Here is a 20,293-nt window from a genome sequence, read left to right as displayed (position 1 = left end):
CCCATATGCCTGTCCAATTTGCACCACCTGTTGAAAAAGACTATAGAGATTTACCTCTGTAGTCTTTTTCAACAGGTGGTGCAAATTGGACAGGCATATGGGGAAAAAATTGAGGAATTTTTTGACCAAGGTAAATCAATCTCTATTGATTTACCTTTGTGCTTGGTCAAAAATTTACCACATTAATTTTATTTTCATTCTAATTCAAGATTTACTTTTTGATCCATGGGTTCTTTAGACATGGATTAATTGCCAAATATTTAGAGAATTTTCCAGGTATCTTCCTGTTACTGATTACTCATTTAATTCCAAAACAGAGTGCATACTTTGTATCATTTTGTTTTAAAATTGAAATTTATTTTATGGCACAGGAATGATCTTGATGAATGTCTAACACTCCAAATCAATGCTTCTAATAAAAAATGTAACATTAACTGTGGAATATCCTATAACAAGAAGTATCTACCTTTTGTTCCATCAATCACATAATTTGATGTTTAAAGAAGTATTTTCAATACTAAGTGGAACTTACTTGTAACAGAGATCTTGAAAGAACACAAGGTGATTGTTCACTAAACTCACAGAAAAAATCCTAAGAGAAACAGAGAAAAAGTAATGTCAATAATGGATTAAATAAAAGCAGAAAAACATCTGCATAGAGAGTGTAATTTTTACTAGAAATAATATCCTACCAGAGTCAGAATATGTTCTCTAAATTGTCTAATTGTACCAATAAGATTTTGGATAATTTTAGAGCCTCAATTTTTTAAAACAAACTGACCAATAATAGTATTGTGTGGATACTCATATTAAATTTGTACACCATGAAAATAACAGTAACAGTAATAATTTACTAACTAATGACAGAGGTTTACTTCCTACTTCACATAAATAAATACCAAGTAAGTAGGCTAATTGGATTCATATTACCAAATGACTGTTCCTGATCTTAGGGGAAGACCAAAAGATATGCTCAGAAAACTATAGATGGGTTTATACACAGATAGGAAAAAAGGATAAGAAAGACACTGAAGCCTGGCTGGCATGGCTCAGTGCTTGAGCATCAACCTATGAACCAGAAAGTCACAGTTCGATTCCGGGTCAAGGCACATGCCTGGGTTTCAGGTTTGATCCCTGGTGTGGGGTGTGCATGGTTCTCTCTCATTATTGATGTTTCTCGCTCTCTCTCCCTTTCCCTTCCTCTCTAAAATCAATAAAAATATATTTTAAAAAACAACAACACTGAAATGTTAACATCTGTAGGTTATAGGATAGTAGTTATTTATCATCTTCATATTTTTCTGCATTTTGCTGGGTCAAAGTTGTACATTTTTAAGATGAGAGAGATAGCCACTGGAGTACAGTAGAATGACTATTTCCCTTTATCAACATTAAAATATTATTTTACTTATCAATCTAATTGTTGTAAATTTCTTTAATTATTACTATTAAGTTTGAGTATTTTTAATGTTTATTGCTTTTTAAATGTGTGTGCTTATGTCCTATCCCAATTTTATATTTTGTTGCTTATCATTATCTTACTGATATGTCCGCATTCTCTATAATCTATCACTTTATCCTAATAACAAGCTTCTTATGCAGATCCAGCAGACCATTTGGTCCCTTATCCTTCCTCACTTTACTCTTGGCCTCTGCCACACGCCCCCACTACCATGAACCATTCCTCTGTCCCAAGCCTTCCAGGGATCCAGACTTTTCTCTGACTAGGCTCTTTTCATGTCCAGTGGCAGCAGTTCAGGCCTAGCTCCCCCAGCTCCCCTCCATTATGGTATGTCATTATGCATTCACCCCTCTGATAAGGTAATCCACAATCTCCTGCCAGAATACAAATTCCAACTGTTGCATTATATTTTCTGATTCCAATTCACATTGATCTTCTCTTTTTCTAAAACCCTACAATTAATCTGGTGAACACAAATAAGTACCTATGTCACAAGGATCAGACAAGTAGATAGAGCAGAAGAGTAAGAAAATCTCTATTAACCAGATAAGTCAATAACCAATCTAATTAAGTTACAATGAATTACAAAATGAATTGGCTTATCCCTGTAATCATTTCTACCTTTAAGATTCATGATTCTTAAGGACAGACTATTATAAAGTAAACAAATACAACAGGAAGTAATAAAGGCATAATCAGTGAAAGTTTCACTAAGGAATGAAGACTTAAGCTGGGCTTTAATGACAAAGAATTAATGGAAGGGAAAATAAAATTATTATAAGACAGCACATAAAAGCACAAATCTTCATTGACCATCAACTATGTCCCATAATTGCTGCTTAATTCTAGGAATGTAAACTGGTTAATTTTTCATCTCAAGAAACAGATACAGAAGAGACCTGGAACCAATAAGGAAGACTTCACAGAGGAAATGACATGGGGGTAGGAATTTATGTATTTCAGCATGGAGGGGGAACAAATGCATATGTATGCATAGTCATGCAAAAGAAATTAGTGTAATTATGCCTAAATATCAATAATATTATTTTGCATATTTTCTACTTACCTACTAAACATAAATATCACTACAACCTTACCAACTAACAAAATTCCACCTCTGAATGTTTTAATATTCCCAAAATAAAAGTATATTTTTCTGTATTTAAATCCATAAAAAAGATTAATCCACAAACTGTCAACTTAAAAATGTACATAATCTTTTACCCAGCAACCTCACTGTTTAGGAATTTATCTTAAGGGGGAAGAAAGCACCTGATATAACGATTTACCTATAAAGATATCTGCCACAAATACTGTTTATAATAGTAAAACACTGAAAAAGACTTACATGCAATTCAATATGAATGGATTGAAAACAAACTAAATACCTGATATATGCTTACAGTGGAATGCCATGTAACCATTAATATAGAAATATATGTATTTGTTGACATGAAAAGACAGATATTCACAATATAAATATTAATAATTAATGAAAAAGTTTACCAAATACCATGATACAATTTTATATAAAAAAATATTGGTGCACATGCATACTTAAAAGCTTTTGAAGACAGAATGCAGAGTTCAAACTCCCATTTCTAAAACTTGGATGAATTACCTAAATTCTCTAGACTTGAGTTTCTTAATTTCTAAAATGAATAGTTATATTCCAGAATAGAGATTTGAACTTACCAGGATACAATGTAAATTTGTTAAATTGACCACCTCACAGACAGTTTTTATTCTATCTATTAATCTTGCAAAATAGTTGACCATTTCTTCCCTTTTAATTATTTTTGCATATCGAGGAAAGGTAGGTGGAAGTAGCCTCTGGTTAACAAGGGGCTCAAAGCCCATCATAATTGGATGATCTAAAAAAGAAGAAAAATAAAATTTTCAATGTTTCTCAGAATTTTAAACCTCAAATACTACTAAAAGTAAAAAAGGCCAGTTTCAAAAACATCTCCAAACAAATTCTAATCACATTCTCTAGATTTCATATTTTACAATTAACATATCTATACACACATATTTTAAGGTAGACAAGCATATTTAATAACCTAAAATTGTATTTCCTATCTACATGATGTTGTTAGTGGTGACAGAGAGGGGCTTCTACCTTCAAGCCAAGAATGGGATAAAACAGGGTTAATATAGTCCCTTTTTCTGACCACAATAGTATGAAATTAGAAATGGAAAATCTACAAATATGTGGAAATTAAACAACAACACAGTTATGAACAACTAATAGGCCAAATAAGAAATCAAAAGGAAATTAAAAATATATCAAACCAAATGAAAATTGATACATAACATACCAAAACCTATGTGCTACAAAAGCAGTTGTGACAGGGAAGTTTATAGCAATAAATGCAGATATTAAAAAATTAGAAAGATTTCAAATAAACAATCTAACTTTATACCTCAAGGAATTAGAAAACAAATTAAGCCCAAAGTTAGAAGGAAGGAAATATAATGATTAGAGTGGAAATAAATGCAAGAGACCAAAAACACAACAGAAAATATTAACAAAAGCAAGAACTGGTTTACCAAAAAGATAAAAAAATTTGATAAACCTTTAGCTACACTCTTATATGTCTACTGACTGGAGAATTTAGTTTACATTTAAAGTAATTGTCAATAGGAATGGAAATGCCATTGTCATTTTGTCAATTGTTTCCTGGTTTTGTAATTTTTTGTAATTCTTTTTCCTTCTTTTGCTCTCGTCCTTTGTTATTTGATAAAGTTCTGTAGTGGTATGCTTGATTCTGTTCGTTTTATTTTTTTTTTCTATTTATCAATAGACTTTTGCTTTGTTGTTACCATGAGGTTTGCATAAAATACATTTGTAATAGTCTATTTTAAATTAATAACTTCAAACACATAAAGCTACACCTACCACATTTTATATCTAATGTCACAATTTGCATCCCCCCCCCCCCTTTAAAAAATATAGATTTTATGGATTTCAGAGAGGAAGGGAGAGGGAGAAACATCAATGATAAGAGAGAATCATTGATCGGCTGCCTCCTGCATGCCCCCTACTGGGGATGGAGCCCACAAACGGGGCATGTGCCCTTGACAAGAATTGAACCCGGGACCCTTCAGTCCACAGGCTAACGCTCTATCCCCTGAGCAAAACCAGCTAGGGCACAGTCTGCATCTTTTACATTGTATATCCATTAACAAATTATTATTATTATTATTTTTAATATATATTTTATTTATTTTTACAGAAAAGAAGAGAGAGGGATAGAGAGTTAGAAACATTGAGAGAAATCGATCAGCTGCCTCCTGCACACCCTCCACTGGGGATGTGCCCGCAACCAAGGTACATGCCCTTGACCGGAACCGAACCCAGGACCCTTCATTCACTCCGCAGGCGGACGCTCTATCCACTGAGCCAAACCAGTTAGGGCCATTAACAAATTATTTTAAATACTTTTTATCTTTTAACCTTCAGACAAAAATTTTAAGTCGTTTACCCACCACCATTACAACATTAGAGTATTCTGAACAAAACTAGTTGGCCCTTGGTATCTACAGGTTTTACATCCATGGATTCAACCAACCACAGATCAAAAACAGGATTCAGCCGTAACCGGTTTGGCTCAGTAGATAGAGCGTCGGCCTGCAGACTGAAAGGTCCCAGGTTCGATTCCGGTCAAGGGCATGTACCTTGGTTGTGGGCACATCCCCAGTAGGAGGTGTACAGGAGGCAGCTGATCGATGTTTCTCTATCATCGATGTTTCTAACTCTCTATTCCTCTCCCTTCCTCTCTGTAAAAAATCAGTAAAATATATTTAAAAAATGTATATATTATAAAAACAAAAAACAACAGGATTCAATACACACTTGGGAATCTGCAGATACAGGTTGACTGTATGCGTTGTTCTACGCTATTTTATATGTGCATCCATGGAGGATCCTGGAACCAATCCCTTGCTGATACAGAGGGATGGCTGTGTATATTTACTTTTAACAGTTTTGTACTTTTCTATGTTTTCAGCCCAGCCCAAGCTCCCTCTCAAACTTCTGTGATTGTCCATACCTCTTCTTCAGTTCTTAGAAGTAGCTTAGATTGTGCTAACACCCATCAGTGTCCCAAAGTCAGCATCTATATGTAGGCCAATTAGAAGCTAAATCCTAAGGTAGCAGCTGGAGAAGTATATAGTTAAGCCCCTTTCCAGGCAGAAACTGGGAGATGGGAATTTTTGTTCAATTCTTCTGGGTGTATACCATGGGGGAAGGGTGCTCCCACACCTGCTAACAACTGTTTCTTTGTTTTATAGTCCAGTGGGTTTCCTCAATGCAAGCGCAGTTGGTTAGTTGGGCCAGGTGATCGGGGGCTCATCCAATGACTGACAGCTGCAAAAGCTTGAGCACCAGCTGTGTGCAAGCTCCTTCCTGGGAGATACTGGTAACTGGGTTTTATTACTGCAACAAGTTGAAGTGAGAAGTTGGGAAAGATGCCTGCTGGTTTTCCCAGTCTCAGGAAGATCTGATCTAGGCCCTAGACGTCTGCTAAATTGGAAGCCTGATCCTCAGGTAGCAGCTCTTACAGTATGCAGGAGAAACAGGGAGGAAACCTCTGTTTCTAAACAGATTTTAAACTAGTTCACACGTCATTAACATAATTATCATCCTCATTTTCTGAGGTAGCTGGTATATAAAAATGGGGCTCTTGAGTGAATCCACAGTACAAACTGGTCTGTTCTTGACTTTCCTTATTAGTGGCTAAGAATTCAGTTATCTGGGGTCAGCTAGATCAATGTCCTCTGTTTTCCAGCTTCTAAAATTGTGTTGCTATTGTCTCCTTTCCCTGTTTATTCCTCTTTATTGAATATGCCTGGTTGGGTCTGGGAAGACTTTGTAATGGAAGTGATGATCTCTTAAAGAAGTAAAGGGGAGAGGTGACTAAAAGGAATGAACTGCTGACATCACAGCATGGTCACCAGACAGGGTAAATACTCAAGAGCACAAACAGTCAGATACAGTACTGCTTTTGTTCTAGAAAAAAATTTAAAAGAAAGGAGCATAAATACTTTATAAGTCTATGGAGCAAAACATTCCAAGGCCCAGAGAGATTTAATTAAATAAAATTTTAGCATCCATATGACCCAAAGCAATCTGGATGGGAAAGAATGAAAAGAGTAGGAGCAAAAACAGACAATTACCTCCTTTTGTAGTATCATTCTGGGCCTGGATGCCATGATGCAATGAATTATGAATGGCAGAAAGAAGATCTGCTGCTTGAACCATCAATTTTTGAGCTTCTGCAACAGCAGTGGTCTAGCAAATAAATCACCAAAAACATTCTTACATATTCTTTCACTGAAAGATATACATTGGATAGGAAAATCCTATAAACAATAATGAAATCAAGTGCTTGTTGTAAAGACATTGGTTTTCATGAACTATTCACTTAATACAGGATGTCCAGATCCTGTTAGGATAGAAATTATTTTTTTATAATTTTGTAGGAGCCATTAAAAAACAATAGAAAACATTTCTAGTTTATTCTATTAATATTTTGTTTAAAAAGAGTGATGTAGCTAACTGGAAAATTTCAACTCTGTCATTCATCAAGGTGAAATTAAAAAAAAACATAGAAAAAAATAGCATTGTAAAACTATGGTAAAAGTTGGTCCTTTACTCACCACTTATTAACTATTCACTAATTTTCTTGTAATTCACACACACACAAACACCATCTACCATCTAGGGCTTACTTTGGTGTCTATACAAATCTAACAGCTATTTCCTGAATGAAAGAGGACACCCTAAAATTCTCATTTTTACTTTCTCCTTTCAATTCACAAAATCTAACTGCTATTTTTATATCAACAACAGATATGCATATGTTATATGGAGCAAAATGTAAAATTCATGTGACTTTTTGAGAAAATCATCAGGGCTACTGTGGTGTAAATATACTGAATGTTCAGTGCTGTACATGTGCAATCGGGGCATATCAATGGAAAAGTCTCAGAACTACTTCAATAAAGCATTCTATCAAAACAAAACAAAAAAACAAACACAAAAAACTATATACCACTAAACAGATGATAGTAAATACCCTTACCTCTTTCTTAGTAAAGGCTATAAGCACTGTCAGTAACACTCGAGTAAATTTCATCCTGCTGAATACTGCTAAACACTGTTGGTGCTAAAAAAGAAATATTATATATATATATAAGAACTAGAAGTTAAAAGATGCGAAGTCTGTCAAAAGAATTTCATTTTAAAATATGATATTTTAAGTTCTAAATCTCAGTGTTAATAACTTAACTAGATTACAAAAAACAATCGCTTCTCGGCCTTTTGGCTAAGATCAAGTGTAGATTACAAAAACCTTCACTCAGTCTTTAAATGCCTGAAAATCGGAGCTGCAGGAAACATAGCAAAGCTTACTCTATTGAAATAGAAAGCTTCTGTATCAAAAGGACTGATTTTTCCCTAAGACAAAAGTTACACTATCATCTCAAAACTGATTTAACCATAAATTAAAAAGGATTGTGAAAAAACTACTTTAAGCAGAGTCAGAAAATGTAGGGCCTCAACTAAGGTTGGGCAACTTTTGATTCTGTGCAAGTTCTTGAGTTTTGCCAGGTTTTGATGTGTCATCTGTAAAAAGTCATTTTTTCTTTCTTCCTCATAGGAATACTGAAGATTCAGTTTTGAAATCATGTATGTGAAAGAGAGTATCATTCTATCAAAATAAATACAAGGGAAATAAAATCCCTTGCAATGTCCAATTTGTAAAGAAATACCTTAAAAAGGGCTACCACAAATTATAACACATAAAACTATAACATTAAGCGGTTGACTTTCTGATATGATCTACCAGAAAATAAGTTCAATTACTTCTAGTTCAACTTCTGGATCTCTTTCTTCTCCTTGTCGACTTCGAGTACTCTAAAATTTTAAGAAAGGTGAATTAAAACAAACACAAGCCTACAGAAGCATTAAATTATAAATATACAAGGCAAAGCACTAAATTAATTTATTGTAAGAATCTATTTTTAAGAAAAATATTGGAGAGGGAAAGTAAGCTGTTTTTAGTATTTATTTCCTCCTATTAATACTATATTTAAAAAGTTAGTTTTACAAAGATCATACAAAAGAGTAAGGTATTAAAAGCAGCAAAAGTAGAACAGTAAAATAACACAAGTAAAAGCACATGGTACTTCTTTCTTTTAAAAAATCTATTCTTTGAAATTCTAGATGCTTTCAAAACTAACCCTATTGGGAAAAAAAGTAGTATTTTCAAAACCACATCATAAAAATAAAGTCACATAGTGAATACTGATCTGTTCTGCACTAAAATGCAAGCCATCTTGTTAATACACGAGTAATATATGGTTAACAGTTTTGACAAAATTCTAGGAAGATCTCGTAAAAGAGCTGGTTTCTAGCACTGGAGCTCCCACCGACTAGTGGCATGCCCTAGTGAGACTCAGACAGGTTATTAAACTCCTTTGAACTGTATTTTCTAAATGTGGGGCACTGTGTGCATTTTATTGTCCAATTCAATAAATAATTGTGAATATCAAATAAAACAATGTAAAATTGCTTTCATAACTATGCTGTGTTATACAAGTGGAAAAAAATAGTAGAAATATTAACCTTTTCCCTTTTTTAATCTCTATGAGACCCAAGTCATCAAGGTCATTTGGCTGAAGGATGCCATTCATAGAAGATATTTACCAGATTTGGGATACCATCATTTACTGAACTTTTCCTCTGTGTTGTAGACACTCTCCTAGCTATTAAGGGCACAAAGATGAAGATAGTCCTCATGTTGGAGGAATTTCCAATTCTACAACATATGCTACTCTTAAAATAGCATACAAAAATTCTAAAAAATTGGCCCAAAATTGAAAAATTGAGAGGGTTTATTTTTCAATACTTGAAAGTGACATTAACTTATCAGAAGTTCCTGTAACAGCCTTCAAACTCATTACCAAAAGGCACAACATATACAAAGGAAGTTGATGGCCTATCTACACCAGTTATTTGTACTTAAAGTTAACCTCACATTTAGAAATAAAGAAAAATCCTACACCAAAGAGAGAGAGAGAGAGAGAATATATATATACCTTTACTCTTCTTTGCATGTCATCCTCCACATCTTTTAGCATGCCTAAAAAGAAAGACAATGGGGTTAAAAAAACAACAAATCCAAACAATAAACTTGTGAATTATCTTTATAGATGGTGTTACCTGTAACTCGAAGATCTGTCACATTGTTAGCCATTTTAAATCCGTAAGTCATTGACTGAAAATCTTCCTACACAAAAAAGGAATAATTAGGTCCTTGAGTAATAGCAAAACCTTTCCTTATATTTATCTTACAAAATCACAAATTTGCTAGTAAGAAAACAGTAATGGAATGTCAAGCCTGCTTATCTTAATATTGCTATCAAACATCCAAGCTATTCTTATCCTTGTAGCCTTAAAAATCCATATTCTAAGGTTCTCTGTATCCTTAATTTCAACTGCTTATCCTTAAGCAATTTAAATATACTTGCATTTAATAGGTTCATTTGCAAAATAAGGCTAATGGCCCTAACTGGTTTGGCTCAGTGGATAGGACTCAAGGGTCCCAGGTTCGATTCCGGTCAAGGCCATGTACTTTGGTTTCAGGCACATCCCCAGTAGGGGTGTGCAGGAGGCAGCTGATCGATGTTTCTCTCTCATGATGTTTCTAACTCTCTATCCCTATCCCTTCCTCTCTGTAAAAAAAAATCAGTAAAATACATTTAAAAAAATAAGGCTAATGCTTACGATAATATTACAAGGCAATTCCCATTTACAAAGTATTCTCAAATTCACAGGTGAATAGTAAATATGTAGTAATTACTGTTTGATTATAAGCTTGCAAGATTTAAATAAGATTCTTACTTCAAAAACCTGTTTCACTGTTAGGATAACAAAGATTAAGCCTTACTCAAAGTGATAGCAAAACCACATTCCCCCTTTAGCCCCATTCCAAAGAAAAATTATTCACATATGGATTCCCATCCCCAGAATAATTTAAAACGCTACTGAGACATTAAAAAATTAAGTGGCTTGCTGACTTGCATTGAAGACTATGAATTTAATATCATCTGGATTATTTAGCAAGTCAGAAGCTCTATTTAAGGAGTGTTTCTGTCATATTACAATTCTTATAAAATGTATATAAAAGCCTAATATAATGCACTAATAGTATTTACAGCAGGGGCCAAACTATTGCAAAATTTCTGAATTCTTAAAAAAAGCAACAGAGACCACGCAATTCATTTCAGGTATTACTATCTTACAGAAAGAAAACAAACATACATTATGCCCCTGGTCTCAAAAATCTCAGAGGTATTATATCACTCACAGGATGCAATACTTGAACATCAAATAGGATTCTCAAAGTTTACGTGTCTGAAAAAACGAACTCTCCTAATGTTTATCACATTGCTACGGTGCCTCCATCTATCCAGTTACTCAGGCTGAAAACCTGCACTTCAGCCTTCTATAACTGTCTGCAGACAGGTTCCCACCTTCCCATACTTATCCCTGCTATAATTTGCCATCAGAAGTCAAAGGGATTGTTTTAAAAATAAGTCATTTCATAGCACTTTATACTCAAAACCTAGTTTCCTACCTCATAGGAAAATCTAAAAGCCCAGGATGGCTTCTAAAACCCTCCACCATGTGGCTCTGGTCTCCCTCTCCAATCTCATTTCCTACCCACCACTCTTCTCCATGTCCACTGTACTGCAGTCACACAGGCCTGCTTGTGTACTTCAGACACATTGAACACATCCTCTTCTCAGGACCTTTGTACTTATTGAACCTCTCCTCAAAAGTATTTTCTTCAAAAGATTTACAAAGCTCCATCCCCACTGTTCCAATGTCAATTCCTCATATAGAGGTTTCCCCTGCACATTTTCTCTAAAACAGAACCCTCTACCACTTTCTATCCCCTTCCCCTGCTTTACTTTTCCTAAAACTAATCACCACTTAACATATATGTACTAGAGGCCCGGTGCATGAAATTCATGCACTCGGGGGGAAGGGAGGGGTCTCTCAGCCCAGCATGTGCCCTCTCACAGTTCGGGAGCCCTGTGATGGATTGCCCCCGCAGAGGGAGGCCCTGCCCACCTTCCGCAATCTGCTGGTCAGTGGCCTGAGTCCCCTGATTGATCGATTGCCCTGCTGGCCGGTGGCCTGGGCCTCCCGCTGCAGGGCGATCATGGGGCGATGGCCAGGCCCCTGGCCAATTGCATCGCACCCACCTTGGCTAGCATGGCACCAGTGGGTATCATAGTGTGGTTATCTGGATGGTCGTTCCACTGTTTGGCCGTTAGGTCAATTTGCATATTACACCTTTATTATAGATTTCCTTATCCAACAGAATGTGTAATTCATGAGATCAGGCTTTGCTTTATCTACTACTTTATTCCAGGACTTAATAGTGCTTAGCTCAGAGTACTGTTCAAAATATATTCATTGAATGAATGATAACTTACTGTAGGGCAGGGGCTATAAATGTAAACAGGTGGTAACTTTCCTGAGTATATCAGGCTGGTTACAAAATACCTTGGAGAATGGTGGAGACCGTAGCAAACTAAGGAACACACACCTCATCTAAAGGAAGTCAGCCACTAGTTACCCTATTGTGGCCATGAATTAATGCAAAACTAGTGTGGTAAGATCTAATTTTTCAAAGCAAAAACCTAATTTAATGTAAAATTTTCCAATTTTTAAATGTTACTAATTTTTAAAAAATTAAGTAGGCCAACACTGTGAAGACAAAAAATAAATAAAAATACAAAACACCTGTAAGCCCTCTCGGTGAACTGTTAAGTTTACCTAGAGGAGTCTAAGAAAAAGCATTTGTCTAGGACTGTGGTTGGTAAACTGCAGCTCGCAAGCCACATGTGGCTCTTTGACCCCTTGGGTGTGGCTCTTCCACAAAATACCACGGCCTGGGCAAGTCTATTTTGAAGAAGTGGCGTTAGGAGAAGTTTAAGAAATTTGGCTCTCAAAAGAAATTTTAATTGTTGTACTGTTGATATTTGGCTCTGTTGACTAATGAGTTTGCCGACCACTGGGATAGGAGAATATCTCAGGTCTGTGTAATAAATACAAACCTCAATTACAAGAACCTAATCTAAGTCACTGGAGGGCTGAAGCAGAGGATGATGCTAAAGATGCTGCCATTAAAGATCACTCTAAAAATTCTGCAGATTTAAGGACAAAAATAAAAGTGAAACCAATACTAAACACGATCCAAGCAGGAGCTGATGATTTGGATTGAGGTTATAATTAAGAGTGAGAAGTGGTTGAAATAGGTATATATCTAAAAGGTAAAGCCAACATGATGTGCCAATGAAATGAAAATGGGGTATGAGGAAACCTGTACAATCAAGAATTGTTTTTGGTCTGAGCAACTAGCAAAAGATGGTACCAATTACTGAAATGGGGCACATTTATGGAGGAGCAGGATTAAAGGCAGAAATAGAATACAATTTTGTTTATATTATATTTGCAATTTCTTTGGTCAACCAAATGAAGATTTCAGGAAGCTACTTGCTTAAATCTGGAAGTCAGGGAAGGAATCAGAACTAGAGATATTAATTTGGGGTTCAGCAGCATAATGTTGGTATTAAAAGCCACAAGAACTAGAGGAAAGCAACTGAAGAAGTTATAGTGAAGAGAAAAAGCTTAGGAGTATTCCAGCAGTTGGAAATGGACTCAGTGAGGAAGACAGAAATCTAAGATACTGCTGTATCAGGAAGATGAGGAGAAAGTATTTCAAAGAGTAGTCAACTGGGTCAAATGATGCTGACAGGTTGAAGAGGGAGGGGTGAGAACAATGGATTTAGCAATTTGGATATCATTAAGGACCTGTTAACACCAGTTTCTGTGTAGTGGTAGAAAAGAATATCCTGTTGGACAATGTCCAAATGAGAAGAGACTGGAAGAGAAAGTAAAATGAGTAAATATTAACAGTTCATTCAAGGAGTCTTTTTTATAGGGTAGCAGAGAAATGCAATCTATATATATATATAAAAGCCTAAGTGACCATTACGACCGGAATGACCGGTCGACCAGTTGCTATGACACACACTGACCACCAGGGGGCAGACACTCGATTCAGGAGCTCCCCCCTGATGGTCAGTGCACTCCCACAGCCAACCTCCCACAGCCCCTCCCCCCGGTAGGCCAGACCCCCGATGGCCCTGATGTGGGGGGCCAGTCGGCCAACCTCCCACAGCCCCTCCTCTCCCCTGGCTGGCCCCCCCACCCCATAGGCCCCAATTGCCGGCCAGGCTGAGGGACCCTACCAGTGCATGAATTCGTGCACCAGGCCTCTAGTTATAAATATAAGAAGTCATGGGGTCAAGGGAACTGGTGTTTTGTTACTCATTCATTCATTCATTCATTCATTCATTCATTCCCTCCTTCCTTCCTTCCTTCCTTCATCCATTCATCCATCCATCCATCCTCACCAAAGGATATGTTCTTACTGATTTTATAGAGGAAACAGAGAGAAAGAGAGAAACATCAATGTGAGAGAAAACGTTGATTAGTTGCCTCTCAAATGCACCCCGATCAGGGAATTGAACCTGCAACCTAGGTATGTACCTTGACCAGGAATTGAACCTGTAACTTTTTGATGAACAGGAAAGTAGTCCAACCAACTGAACCACCCAGCCAGGACTGATGTCCTATTTTAAATTAAGTGATAGTAAAACATGTTTATATGCCAATAAGTGGTGAAGGAAACACTAATGCGATACAAAGAAAGGATTAATAACTGCAGTAGGCAAGAGGGAATAGAATCGAGAATGAAAGTGGAGGGGCTGAGTTAGACTGTCACAGGAATACTTTCAACAAGATAGAAGGCAGAGTATATCGGAATCAACGCAGGTTAGCACGTGATAGTGAGAGATGGGGTACTTCTAATTCCACCGGATTCCAACTAATATTTCATTACAGTACAAAGCAAGCTGATAAAGAAGGGTTGGCATTAGAGGTTTGAGAGGAAATGATGTGGAAAAGTCACCTTGGAGACTGGAAAAGCAAGTTCACTATGGAAGTGTTATGGGGTAGGACTGTCACTAGTGTTGAGGGCCCATTTGAGATTTGTAGTCCTAAAATTAAAGTGAGAACTAGATACACAGATATGGATTTTCTCAAGCAGCCTTCTGCTGTTTGGGTACAAGCAGCAAGCAGGCAGATGGTTGGGGTTTTACCAGATAAGTGACACATTATGATGAAATGAGAGCACTGGATCAGGGAAATGAGGACACGAGGAAAGTAAAAGAAAAATAAAGTAAAAGCAAACATAAATTGAAGGTTTCCATAGAACTGAAGAATAGTGGGAGTAGGGAAATCAGAGTAAATAAGAGAGTTAAGTGGAAGCAATCAAGATTTTTGGAGGTGAATAGATTAGTACGGGTGGACCACACCATTATTAATCAAACTGGTATACTGTTCAGAGTAGAAGAGGATGCTATTAATAATCACACCAGAACAAAAGGTGTCAAGCAGGACTGTCAGGACTGTTCCATGCTAACCAATACCTACGGATACCAGCTGTCACAGAAGAATGTGCTGAGGAAGGGCAGAGAAAAAACTAAAATCTGAGCAAGTCAGGAGAGTGGGATTCAAGTTTAAAGATAAGCAGGACTGCCCTAGCTGGTTTGGCTCAGCAGTTAGAGCATGTCGGCTCGAGGACTAAAGGGTCCCAGGTTGGATACTAATCAAGAGCACATACCTCAATTGCAGGCTCGATCCCTGGCCCTGGTCAGGGCACATGTGGGAGGCAACCAATCAATGCATTGATGTTTCTGTTTCTGTTTCTCTCTCTCTCTCTCTCTCTCTCTCTCTCTCTCTCTCTCTCTGTCTTTCTCTCTCTCTCTCTCTTTTCTCCCTCCCTCCCTCCCTCCCCACCACCCCTCCCTTACACTGTCTCTAAAAATCAATGGGGGGAAAAAATATCCTCGAAGGAGGATTAACAACAAAAAGAGATAAGCAGGACTTTGCCCTGAAAAGGTTAGTAAAAGAGAAAAGGCATAAGGAGAACCAGAGGGAAATGTAATTATGGGGAAGGTTCAAGTATATGCAGAGTCGCTGGCTTTAAAGATGGAAATGCAGGAGGCTTCTAAAAGTGGCAAAAGGCAAGAAAGCAGACCATTCGCTAGGCCTCAAAGTGGTTAGGGGAAATCAGGAAGGCAGGCAGGCGAGCAGTTGGGAGCCAGCAGTCCTGGATTGTGATCCCACTGGGATCAGGCCTAAACGGGCAGTCGGACATCCCTTGAGGGGTCCCAGATTGGAGAGGGTGTAGGCTAGGTTGAGGGACACCCCCCGCCGCCCCCGTGAATGAATTTCGTGCACCAGGTCTCTAGTTTTTTTATACTACTACATGTTGTATAATACTCTAGTTTTTTATAATACTCTTGAAAGGGACACAGCCCTCCAGTACCTTGATTTTGGCCCTGTGAAACTTGTGCTCTCCAGAACTCTTCCTCTGCAACCATGCCTATCAAACCCAACATGTCTCAGATTGAGAAATTTGATATGCTGAAATTGAAGACAGAAACACAAGAGAAAAATCCACTGCCTTCAAAAGAAACCATTGAACAGGGGAAGCAAACAGGCAAATCATAATGAGACACAAACTGCAAATATGCACAAACCACCAATATGCACTGTATATTCCACAAGCACTGCCTTCTTATTTTAGCTGTTTAACTTTGTAAGATGCAAAGAGGTTGGATCAGTTTAAATGACTCCTGTCCCTTTTCACATTAAAGAACTACTCACAATGAAGGCTGCACCTGCCTCTCCCATCTGTCTGTCTGGCAGGCAGGGAAGGAAAAGAACTTGCATGTTGGTGAAGAAGCTGGGTGGGATGACAGTGAAATCTAGAGTAAAAACCAAGCTAATCCAAGGTGTCCTACAGTCTGTAAAATGCAGTTTAATCAGAGTGCCTTTTTGTTGTTAAAATGATTTTAATTATTGGAATGAACAATTTAAAAAATATGGAACTAAAGTTTTAAAACTTGAAAAGAGAGAGCGAGAGAGAGCATTAAGAGCCAGAAGAGACATCCTGTGCACAAGCATGAAATGATGGATGAGAATAATATTAGGGTCAGCTGAACAATAATATGCCAGGGGGAGAAAAACAAAAGTGAGAAAGAAAATGTAGGCATACACTAGTTTCGCTCATCTGTCATTAATATTTATATAATCACACTAATATCAGCAATAAATAATGATTTAACCAAAAACTGAATTCCTATTTAGGGTAGGGGAGGGGATAACGTATGAATGCTAAACACCTGCTAAAGATGTACTGATATACCATTGCTAAAAACTGTTAAGTCCTTAAATCCAGAAATTAGAATATAAACCTATTATCCAGAAATATGGAAATAAATAGGAAAAAACCAAAAGAATATGACAGAATGGGTAAGAAAGAGCAGAGAACCACAATTTCTCACTATAAGAGTTGTGGGCTATTTGACTAGTGCAAGTATTGTTACTTTTATTAAACCACATACCCCAGGGAAAATTTTTATATAGCAAAACTGAACATGACCAAATTACCTACTTTTAAGAGGGTCAGGTAGGGAATGAACTAGAGGGAAAGACCAGGCCAGAAAGAAGAATTCTGCCTAAACCTAAAGCTAACAAAGTCATGAACTAAAGCAGGAACAAAGAAAAACAGTGCCCAGAATCAAGGTATCTGCAAGGTAAAAAGAACCTGGATATAGAAGGTTAAAAAAAAATTTATCAAAGATAATATTCTAGATTCTATTTTGCAAGATACAGAATGCAAGAGGAAAAGCAGTCTAATTGGGGGGGGGGGAGGGGCCCTTATAGTTCCCATTTTGAATGTGTGAGCAAGATATTAAGAAAGAGCCGAAACCGGTTTGGCTCAGTGGATAGAGCGTCGGCCTGCGGACTGAAAGGTCCCGGGTTCGATTCCGGTCAAGGGCATGTACCTTGGTTGCGGGCACATCCCCAGTAGGGGTTGTGCAAGAGGCAGCTGATCGATGTTTCTCTATCATCGATGTTTCTAACTTTCTTTCTCTCTCTCTTCCTCTCTGTAAAAAATCAATAAAATATTAAAAAAATAAATAAATAAAGATATTAAGAAAGAAACATTTTTAGGCAGCTTGAAAATGTATCTAGTTCAGGAGTTAAAATAAAACAGACATAATCCGAGAACAAAATACACCAGCACTTAGGAACTTCAGAAACATTATTTCAAACAAAGAAATGATTATGTCATTTTTATTTATTCATTACCAAATCTTTTTTTAAAAATTATCTTTACTGTTGAAATTATTACAGATGTCCCCTTTTATTCTATTCATTACCATATCTCTTAAGGACTTTTATTAAGTAATCTTTTTTTTATTCCTAATTATAAAACTGAGACAAATTTATCTGGAAAATTGGCAAAGTTTGGAGGAAAACAATGACCATTCATATCATACACACACAGTATGTGAGTGCGTGTTTTCCCATCCTCATCAACATGGAGTATTATAAAAAAAACTAGAGACCTGGTGCACGAAATTCATTCACGGGGGCGGCGGGGGGGTGTCCCTCAACCTAGCCTACACCCTCTCCAATCTGGGACCCCTCAAGGAATGTCCGACTGCCCGTTTAGGCCTGATCCCAGTGGGATCACAATCCAGGACTGCTGGCTCCCAACTGCTCGCCTGCCTGCCTTCCTGATTTCCCCTAACCACTTCTGCCTGCCAGCCTGATCACCCCTTAACCACTCCAATGCCAGCCTGATTGATGTCTAACTGCTCCCCTGCCAGCCTGTTTGCCCCCAACTTCCCTCCTCTGCTGGCCTGGTCACACCTAACCGCCCTCCCCTGCAGGCTTGATCGCCTCCAACTGCCCTCCCTTGCAGGCCTGGTGCCTCCCAAATGCCCTCCCCTGCTGGCCATCTTGTGGTGGCCATCTTGTGTCCACATAGGGGCAAGATCATTGACCACATGGGAGCATCCATGTTGTGTTGGAGTGATGGTCAATCTGCATATTACTCTTTTATTAGATATGATAGAGGCCTGGTGCATGGGTGGGGGCCAACTTGTTTGCCCTGAAGGGTGTCCCGGATCAGGGTGGGGGTTCCCTTGGGACGTGGGGCGGCCTGAGCGAGGGGCCTGTGGTGGTTTGCAGGCCAGCCACCCCCCTGGTAACCCAAGCAGAGGCCCTGGTATCTGGAATTTATTTACCTTCTACAATTGAAACTTCGTAGCCTGGAGTGGAGCCAAGCCTCCTGCTCGCTCCTTGGCCGGCAGCCGTTTCTGTTGGGGTTTGTGTAAATCTTCTATAATTGAAACTTTGTAGCCTTAAGCGGAGTCCTGGGCCGGCCAGGGTGTGCGGAAACCAGGGGGCAACCCTAGCCTCCTGCTCTTTCCAGCTCCGTGGCTGCCGCCATTTGTTTGGATTTGTTTACCTTCTATAATTGAAACTTTGTAGCCTTGAGTGGAGGCTTAGGCTGGGAATGGCAGGCGGAAAGCTTGGCTTCATCCGTTGCCTGGGAAACCCAAGCCTCCCTCCTGCTCTCTGTGGCTGTAGCCATCCTGGTTGGGTCTATTTGCATACTCGCTCTGATTGGCTGGTGGGCGTGGCTTGGCATGTAGTGGAGTGATGGTTAATTTGCATATTACTTTTTTATTAGGTAGGATCTTGAAATCTTTGCCAATAATGGGTTAAAAAATGGTATCTCACACTTATAATTTGTATTTCTCTTAAGTAAGGTTAAGCATCTTATGTATAAAGGCCATTTTACTTTGTGAACTATCTTCTTTATTTTAAAAAACTTTTTAACACTTAAAACATTTCATCTATCTGCAATTTATTTTGATGTTGTTAACCACCTTCCCACTAACCCCACCCAAATCCATTATGTTAAGTCCTAAACCCCAATGTGATGGTATTACGATTTGGGGCTTTTGGGAGGTGATTAGGTCACAAGGGCAGGGGCCTCATGAATGGGATTACTGTCATTCATCATAAGAAGGAGCCCCGAGAGCTCCCTCTCCCCGTCTACCATGTGTGGACACAGTGTAAAATAAAGGTGGCTGTCTATGCACCAGGAAGCAGGCACTCACCAGACACTGATCTTGGATGATTTAGTGAGAAATAAATTTCTGTTGTTTAAAAGCCAACTAGTCTATGGTACTGTTATAGCAGCCCAAAATGACTAAGGCAGATGTAAAATGGGAAGTTAATTTTCAAGGTTGATAATCAATTATTCCAGTACAATTTTTTCAAATGAATCATTTCTCTGCCCCACTGACTTTTGATGTCCTTTGAGAATGTAACTATTTAAAATAATTTATATTTCTCTTCTCACTTATTAACAAACTAATCTTTTAAATAATTCTACCTGATGGATTAGATTTTCCATCACACCCATGTCAATTCAAATATGTAGCTAAATAAACAATGAGTAAATAAAGAGTAGACAGTTTTTTCATAGACAACACACAAGCCATACATTTAAATGTGGACAATCATGTTAGGTATATATTTAATTACTAGAGGCCTGGTGCACGAAATCCGTGCACAGCAGGGGTGGTCCCTTAGCCCAGCCTGCACCCTCTCCAATCCGGGACATCCTTCTTGCAATTCGGGACCGCTGTCTCCTAACCGCACGCCTGCCTGCCTGTCTGATTGACCCTAACTACCTCTGCCGGCCTGATCACTGCCTAACCGCTCCCTTGTTGGCCTGCTGGCCCCCAACTGCCCTGCCCTGCTGGCCTGATGGTCCCCAACTGCCCTGTCAGCCTAATGGCCCCAAC

At 38.1% G+C, this 20,293-nt stretch overlaps 2 protein-coding genes across 6 annotated transcripts in view; one reads left to right on the top strand and one right to left on the bottom strand.

The window, feature by feature from the left end:
* Positions 1 to 20,293, bottom strand: part of NAA35 (N-alpha-acetyltransferase 35, NatC auxiliary subunit) — a 53,947-nt gene that overhangs the window by 15,147 nt on the left and 18,507 nt on the right. For all 5 annotated transcript variants that reach the window (XM_054727730.1, XM_054727731.1, XM_054727729.1 and 2 more), the window contains 7 exons: positions 9,693 to 9,759; positions 9,569 to 9,612; positions 8,334 to 8,384; positions 7,552 to 7,635; positions 6,644 to 6,758; positions 3,158 to 3,336; positions 533 to 592 (listed from right to left, as the gene is read on the bottom strand). In XM_054727730.1, coding sequence (XP_054583705.1) covers positions 533 to 592; positions 3,158 to 3,336; positions 6,644 to 6,758; positions 7,552 to 7,635; positions 8,334 to 8,384; positions 9,569 to 9,612; positions 9,693 to 9,759 — 600 coding nt within the window. The remainder of the gene's footprint in view (positions 1 to 532; positions 593 to 3,157; positions 3,337 to 6,643; positions 6,759 to 7,551; positions 7,636 to 8,333; positions 8,385 to 9,568; positions 9,613 to 9,692; positions 9,760 to 20,293) is intronic.
* On the top strand, positions 15,996 to 16,127 carry LOC103286495 (thymosin beta-4-like). Its single transcript, XM_008142017.3, has one exon. The coding sequence runs from the start codon at positions 15,996 to 15,998 to the stop codon at positions 16,125 to 16,127; it is 132 nt and encodes a 43-aa protein (XP_008140239.1).

The sequence above is a fragment of the Eptesicus fuscus genome, chromosome 15 (genome assembly GCF_027574615.1).
Source record: "Eptesicus fuscus isolate TK198812 chromosome 15, DD_ASM_mEF_20220401, whole genome shotgun sequence".
NCBI lineage: Eukaryota > Metazoa > Chordata > Mammalia > Chiroptera > Vespertilionidae > Eptesicus > Eptesicus fuscus.
The sequence above is the reverse complement of the archived record's forward strand: the minus strand, read 5'-3'. Positions and strand labels throughout refer to the sequence as shown.